Source organism: Ursus maritimus, unplaced genomic scaffold (genome assembly GCF_017311325.1).
Source record: "Ursus maritimus isolate PB19 unplaced genomic scaffold, ASM1731132v1 scaffold_6, whole genome shotgun sequence".
NCBI lineage: Eukaryota > Metazoa > Chordata > Mammalia > Carnivora > Ursidae > Ursus > Ursus maritimus.
In genome coordinates, this window is record NW_024426774.1 from 72,040,770 (window position 1) to 72,048,849 (window position 8,080).

General features: G+C 56.0%; 1 protein-coding gene across 1 annotated transcript in view; it reads right to left on the minus strand.

The window, feature by feature from the left end:
- Positions 1 to 659: 659 nt before the first annotated feature.
- The window catches only part of SIX3 (SIX homeobox 3), an 8,754-nt gene continuing 1,333 nt past the window's right edge, over positions 660 to 8,080 (minus strand). Inside the window, exon 2 of the mRNA XM_040622881.1 lies at positions 660 to 859. Within this exon, the coding sequence (XP_040478815.1) occupies positions 667 to 859 (193 nt within the window). The 3' untranslated portion in view covers positions 660 to 666. The remainder of the gene's footprint in view (positions 860 to 8,080) is intronic.

The following is an 8,080-nucleotide window of genomic DNA, read 5'->3' on the forward strand; positions in this document are numbered from 1 at the left end:
AAAGAAAGAAGAGCGAGAGAGGAAAAAAGAGAGCGAGCAACAAAAGGCGAGAAACATTTGCTATTTCCCTCTCGAGGAGTTCTTTTTTTTTTTTTTTAAACAAATTCTGAACGGAGATGGCGGTTTTATTTTTTTCTCTTTTTGTCTGTTTTGCTTTTGTCGTCTTGTCGTCGTGGTGGTGGTCGGTTTTTGTACAGTCGACTCTTTTTAAATCGTTTTAAACTAGAGAGAATATTTTCCCAGATACAAATAAATCGTCATGCAGGTGGGGTGCCGGGTCCGTGGGAACCGAAAGGAGAAGCCGTGCTTGTCCTAGAAAGTATACAATTGTCACCTCTTTTATGTTTTCTGCCCGCAACATCAGCGTTTGTAACTGTCTGTTGGCGTCGCGGTCCTTTGGGGTGGCCGTGGTGGTAGATGGTGGTTGGGGTTGTTGATAGTTTGCGTTTAATTTGTTATTTTTCTTGGTTTTTATATATTTTTGGCTGGGGTGGAAGTGTGTGTGTACTTGTGTGTGTGTGTGTATGATTGTGTATCCTGATTTCGGTTTGTTCTGGGGATGGAGGAAGAAGAGGAAGAGGAGGAGGGCGAGGAGGAGGAGGAGGAGGGAGGAGGAGGAGGAGGAAGGAGGGGGAGGAGGGGGGGGGAGGAGGGCGGCCTTGGCTATCATACATCACATTCCGAGTCGCTGGAGGTTACCGAGAGGATGGAGGTGCCGGTGTCCGCGCGCTCCGTCAGGCTGGACACGCTGGTGGTGGGGCTGGCCGCCGTAGACGGCGACTCTGCCGAGCCGTGCGTGGGGCAGCCGGGCTCGGCCAGCGAACGCATGCCGCTCGGTCCGATGGCCTGGTGTTGAAGCCTGCGGGAGACAGAGAGCGGCACCAGCCCTGACACAGCGGCTCCGCCACCCGGCTCCGTCAAGCCGCCTCCCCGCGCCCGCGCCCGCCGGTGCTCCCCAGCCTCCCCAGCCGCGCGCCCTTCGCCACCACCCCCCACTCGGCTCTCTGCGCTCATTGCTCCCCCCCCCCGCTCCCCTGCTTCCAAGCGCCCGACAGCTCACTGAACGCCGCAGAGCCCCCCAGTGCAGGTCTTGGTTCTCTTCTCTCCTTCCCAGGGCTCTCTGAAGCTTCCCAAGGCTTCCCAGTTCGGAGGCGGCCTCCGAGGAGAGGTAGAACCCGAGGCCGGCTGCCTGGGGAGGCCTGGGAGCACAGCGCAGGACGCCACGTCCGGAAGGAGCCCAAGCCCGCGAGGGACAGGGTGCTTCTTCCTCCCCAGCCCGTGGGACTCTTCAGACTGAACCCGCTGCCCGGTAGCGGTCTGTCTCCGCAGTGGCTCCTGCCCCAGCTCCCCCGAACACACTCAGAGCTGCGGGTTGCTCACCCGCAGCCTCTCCCGAGTAGGACCCGCTGGCTTCGCTCTCTCGATCCCTGCGCGGAGCACAGGAGCAGGGGAAGAGAGAACCGAGAAGCCGGAAGCGGAAAAAGTGGGGAAGAGGTGCAAGAGAGAAGGCGACAGGAAAGGGGGAGCAGAGCAGTCTCTATCTACCCCTTTGCCGCACCAGGCAGCCGCTGCCCGATCCTAGAGACTCTGAGTTCCTACAAGGAGGCCTTCCCCTGTCCCGGGCACTCCCCCTCTCAGGCGAAAAACTGGCTCCACAGGCAAAGGTGTGAGGGCCGAGGGCTCAGGCCTGGGCCACCTAAACGCAAACACACTCACTCCCGCTAGGAACTCACCCCTGGCCCCCAGCCCCTGGCAGCTGTCAGCAGCTGGGGCCCTGCTCCCTGCATACACCAGGCCCAGGGCCTTCGCAGGCTAGGTAGGGACACAGGCTCCTTACCAGGGCTTTCACCCCACTTCCTCCCTTCCCCCTTCCCTCCTCTTTCCTTCCAGTTATTTTTCTCCCTACCTTCCCTGGGCCCAAGTGGGCTGACTGGTCAAGCCCAGGCAACTTTGTGACTTTGTGGCCAACGGGCTGGCAGTGGGGCTGCTCCTGCTCCTGGTGGCCTCCCAAGTTAGAGGACCGAGGGGATGCTCCTTGACTGGGGCAGGAGGGCTAGCACCTGTGTGCAGGTACACACACACACACACACACACACACACACACAAGGCCGATAATTAACTGTGTTGGTGCTGGGCAGTCAATTTCTGCAGGATTTGAAGAGGACAAGAGAAGAAGGGCAGGGAGTAGGGTCTCTGGGCCAGAGCTCAGTCGGGGGGAGGGTGCAAAGGATGAGAGGTGCGTAGGCCGGAAGGGAGTAGATTGGCCTTTCAACACTCAGGCAAGGCACTACAGGGCCAATGACTTTGGCACAAAGCGTTTCAGCTTTTGCTTCCCGTGCTGTGGCTTCAGGCTTTCAAACAAATCCTGGATTGCCATTGTTTTTCTTTGAGGGAGGCAGGAATGAAGGAGACTCTCCAGATGGAGTGCATTTCTTCAAGATCTACACACTATTCGCTAGAGTAGGCAGCCCAGGTACACAGGGACGGAAGAACTCATTCAAGGACAAGCTCTCCTGCTGGCGCACGGGGCAGGGGGTGCACAGAAAGTGCTTTGTGGCGCGACTGAGGCAGCACCAGAAGGAGGAGCCGACCCGTGGGGCTGCCCTGGGGCTGGACAGAGAGGGTGGAGTGGTTAGGTGACGCCTGCTTACCCAGCCTGACGGCTTAAGGAGAATGCACACATACCAGTACCTATGCACCTTCTCCCCAAGACCAGCCCACTTACATTCCCAGGCAGTGGGGGCTGTGCCGGTTGGCCGAGCTGGCTTGTCTGCCAGCAGGGGCTTCAATCAGGCCTCCCGCTCGAGCTCGACCTGGCTGCCCCTGGAGATGATTGATGTCAATGCCGCCAGAGCTTTAAGGGACCCAGAAAGAGAATGGGCGAGCGCAGCCTCAAGAAAGAGAATCTGTCTTCGGAAAGGGCCTCTTTCTCTCGCTCCCATATTTAAAGAGGCGGGGGACAAATCAATGTAATATCCTCGGGGATCAGGGTAAAGGAGGCAAACTGGGAAGACCAAAGCCCAAAGCGCCCCCTCTGCCTCTCTCAAAAGAATACCGACTGTGTGACCTTGGCCTTCCCATTCCTTGAAGGCAGAGGGCCATGATCAGTATAGGGCTGGGTAGCCTGAGGTCGTATCTGTGGATTGAGTAGAACAAGAACCCACCAGAATGGAGACCCACAAAAACACATGTCACTGGACCACAGAAAGGCCCTGTACACGAAGCGCCTGCAGTTGTACTTGGCCCCCTTGCCCTAGGTCAATACTGAAACTGCCCAACACGCACACATACCCGACCCATACAGGCGTATAAAAGAAAGCATTACTGGACACTACACTGATGCACTATACACACATATTTATCAAACCTCACACACACACACACACACACACACACACCCCCTTCCATATGCAGAGCTGGACTGCATGGTGGAAGCCAGCCTGGAATGCTACATCTTACCGCTCACCCGCAAGCACCCAACCTCTCCCATGAGAGCCTCTGGAGGGTGGTCGAAAGTCGAAACAAGTGTTGGTATTTGTACAGACACTAGTAAGACACACAAGAGATGAGAGAGGTGATAGGTGACAGACAACAAGACAGGTAGCAGGCTGGTGACACCCCAACAGAACCCTAGGCCCGCTGCAAGAGGTTGCTATGGAGTCAGATGCCTGTTTTCTGCAGTAGAGAGAAGGAATGGTACCGGATCCTCCAAACTTGCTTGCTTTCTCAGGGATGTTGGAGGAAGGAGGCATTTTTACTCCCGAGTTTGTCGTCATTCCCCAGACAAAAGGCATCCGCTCCCTAGTTCACCAGTCAAAGCTCCTCCAGGATCACCAGGCAGGAGTGCCACCGTCCTTCCACCCATCATTCTACTTATCAGTTGGGTAGAGGGCCATCGAGCCCGCTACGCTGTCTGAGACAGCCTCTTCTCTGCAATCAGGACCAAGTTCTGGGGCAAGTATGAACCAGACATTTTAAAATGCAGGTTGGGGACAGAGCCCGTCACCCCCAGGGCACATTCTATGCACCAGAACAGAGGCTCCGTCTGGTAGAAGCCAGAAGCCCATTTCCCAGAATTCCTGACACCTAGGCCGTATTGCCTGAAGATAGGCACCATGAGGAGTGTTTCCAGGGCACTATTGGCTAATGCAGAGATTCTGGCACTGGGTGCCAGGCCTCAGAACTTGGGGAAGCTCCCGAGGTCATCTCGAATGCCCCTGGATCTCAGGAAGACGCACACAGAAACCTTCCCTTCCAGGCAAGCTCGCCCTGGGCCCATAGGCCACTGCGACAAGAGCACCCTGGGCCTGGCGCCTTTCTGCCCAGCCAGACCAGTAAACCCCATGAGACTGGGGATGAGGGACAAGAAGAAATCGGAAGTCAAAATTAGTTTGGAACCAAGGCGCGAGAAATTCAAATGCACGTTTCTCCCTAATCCTCCTCCTTTGGAAATTGGACTTTCCAAGTGAAGGCAAGTTTTCTGAAATTACCTCTTTGGCTCCTCGAGGCGGAAGCTGGCCTGGCCCAGAGCAGCAGAGAGGCGCTTGTCCAGCCGCCAGCACCGGCAACTGAGGGGCCCCAGGCAGGGGCAGGGAGGCCTGGGGCCTGGGAACCTGGTTGCAAAGACGGTGATTTTTTGGTTTTCGTTTTCAAAGTGTAAACCAGCTCTGAAAATGTCTTGGGGGCTGGAGGAACTCCAGTGAGTCCCAAGAGACGGAAGAAATTTCAAGGAGACAGATCCGAGATCCCACGAGGCAAGTCATACGGTCACACAGACGCGAACACCGAAGTGGCAGGAGAAGTCCAATCCTGATTGGTAGGCCCCAGCTCCCTCCAGCTACCTTCTACAGCCTGTTGCTCTCCACCTCTACCCTGGTGCACGTTGCCCCCAACTCCACCCCACAAAAAGAGAAGGCTAAAACCTGTCAGCTATCGGCTCTGGATTGAGGTGGATGGTTGGACTGCCTGACCTTGTATGTTTACCCTTAAAACACACACACACACACACACAAGCACATACAACAGCAACCAAAGGTACCAGAACACACCCAAAGACCCATAAGGGCGGCAGCAGGCTCTAATTCCGCGGATCCTGGCCTGGCAGTACTCACTCATGAAGAAACCGGGCTGTGACCTCCTCCTAAAGCGCCTCTGAGCCTTTCGTTCCGAGTTTGGCTTTGGTTCTCCTCCAGGTCTGCATCTTCCCACCCCCCACCCCCACCCCTCAAGGAAACGCCTACCCAGCCGCGTTATCCTGCCCCAGCCCGAGCCGAGCCGTAGGTGGTGGAAAGGCAAGGCCAGGCAGCTGCCCCCAGGCTGCGGCACCGAGGGTACAGACAGCGAATGTCTCAGGGTGATAAGAAAATGGAGATATAGTATTTTTGAAAGTTTTTGCATATAGATGGAACTTGCACGGATTAAGATAACAGTAAAAGCGCCCTACTGGGAAGTGAGAGATATCTCAAGCAGCTAGAAATACTTGAAATGCTTTTGCAAAAAATCTACGGTCTCACTCTCCACTTCAGCTAGACAGGATCCCTCTTCCTACGCAGCCCGCCACGCCACGCCTTGACTGCCAAGTCGACGCCAGGAACACTGAGTGGGAGGGAACCCCAAAAAGGAAAGAGACAGGTGAGCGGGGGAGGCAGGAAGGGGGAAGAGAATGAAAAAGGAAGAGGAGAAAAGCAATATCATATACAGGCAATTTCTACACATATATTACAAACTGGGAAAATGACCGATCATTAAGATATACATAATTCATATATAAATTTTGAAATAAAAATAAAAATCTGTTACAGTCATAACTATTCTTTTCCACATTTATAACCAGTACCCACACAGGCAGTGACAGAGTGGAGAGAAAAGGTGCTACGAAGAAAATGATTGTCTGGTGAACAAAAACAGAAGATTGCATCTTGTTTGACCAATACTTGGACTTAAAACAGAAGAAGAAAGAAGAGCGAGAGAGGAAAAAAGAGGAGCGAGACAACAAAAGGCGAAAACATTTGCTATTTCCCTCTCGAGGAGTTCTTTTTTTTTAAACAAATTCTGAACGGAGATGGCGGTTTTATTTTTCTCTTTTTGTCTGTTTTGCTTTTGTCGTCTTGTCGTCGTGGTGGTGGTCGTTTTTGTACAGTCGACTCTTTTTAAATCGTTTTAAACTAGAAGAATATTTTCCCAGATACAAATAAATCGTCATGCAGGTGGGGTGCCGGGTCCGTGGAACCAAAAGGAGAAGCCGTGCTTGTCCTAAAGTATACAATTGTCACCTCTTTTATGTTTTCTGCCCGCAACATCAGCGTTTGTAACTGTCTGTTGGCGTCGCGGTCCGCTGGAGGTGGCCGTGGTGGTAGATGGTGGTTGGGGTTGTTGATAGTTTGCGTTTAATTTGTTATTTTTCTTGGTTTTTATATATTTTTGGCTGGGGTGGAAGTGTGTGTGTACTTGTGTGTGTGTGTGTATGATTGTATCCTGATTTCTTTTGTTCTGGGGATGGAGAAGAGAGAGGAAGAGGAGGCGGGGAGGGGAGGAGGAGGAGGAGGAGGAGGAGGGGAAGGAGGGGGAGGAGGGGGAGGGAGGGGGCGGCCTTGGCTATCATACATCACATTCGAGTCGCTGGAGGTTACCGAGAGGATGGAGGTGCCGGTGTCCGCGCTCCTCAGGCTGGACACGCTGGTGGTGGGGCTGGCGCCGTGACGGCGACTCTGCCGAGCCGTGCGTGGGGCAGCCGGGCTCGGCCAGCGAACGCATGCCGCTCGGTCCGATGGCCTGGTGTTGAAGCCTGCGGGAGACAGAGAGAGCGGCACCAGCCCTGACACAGCGGCTCCGCCACCCGGCTCCGTCAAGCCGCCTCCCCGCCCGCGCCCGCCGGTGCTCCCAGCCTCCCCAGCCGCGCGCCCTTCGCCACCACCCCCACTCGGCTCTCTGCGCTCTACTCCCCCCGCTCCCCTGCTTCCAAGCGCCCGACAGCTCACTGAACGCCGCAGAGCCCCCAGTGCAGGTCTTGGTTCTCTTCTCTCCTTCCCAGGGCTCTCTGAAAGCTTCCCAAGGCTTCCCAGTTCGGAGGCGGCCTCCGAGGAGAGGTAGAACCCGAGGCCGGCTGCCTGGGAGCCTGGGAACACAGCGCAGGACGCCACGTCCGGAAGGAGCCCAAGCCCGCGAGGGACAGGGTGCTTCTTCCTCAGCCCAGTGGGACTCTTCAGACTGAACCCGCTGCCCGGTAGCGGTCTGTCTCACAGTGGCTCTGCCCCAGCTCCCGAACACACTCAGAGCTGCGGGTTGCTCACCGCAGCCTCTCCAGTGGTAGGACCCGCTGGCTTCGCTCTCCGATCCTCTCGCGGAGCACAGGAGCAGGGGAAAGAGAGAACCGAAGCCGGAAGCGGAAAAAGTGGGGAAGAGAGGTGCAAGAGAAGGCGACAGGAAGGGGAGCAGAGCAGTCTCTATCTACCCTTTGCCGCACCAGGCAGCCGCTGCCCGATCCTAGAGACTCTGAGTTCCTACAAGGAGGGCCTTCCCCTGTCCCGGGCACTCCCTCTCAGGCGAAAAACTGGCTCCACAGGCAAGGTGTGAGGGCCGAGGGCTCAGGCCTGGGCCACTAACGCACAAACACTCACTCCCTTAGGAACTCACCCCTGGCCCCCAGCCCCTGGCAGCTGTCAGCAGCTGGGGCCCTGCTCCCATGCACACCAGGCCCAGGGCCTTCGCAGGCTAGGTAGGGACACAGGCTCCTTCCAGGGCTTTCACCCCACTTCCTCCCTTCCCCTTCCCTCCTCTTTCCTTCCAGTTATTTTTCTCCCTACCTTCCCTGGGCCCAAGTGGGCTGACTGGTCAAGCCCAGGCAACTTTGTGACTTTGTGGCCAACGGGCTGGCAGTGGGGCTGCTCCTGCTCCTGGTGGCCTCCCAAGTTAGAGGACCGAGGGGATGCTCCTTGACTGGGGCAGGAGGGCTAGCACCTGTGTGCAGGTACACACACACACACACACACACACACACACACGCACACAAGGCCTCTCCACTCCCCGCCTGGGTTTCCTGCTCCCAGCCAGGCAATTTGCAATGCTGAGGGAAAGAGGCCTG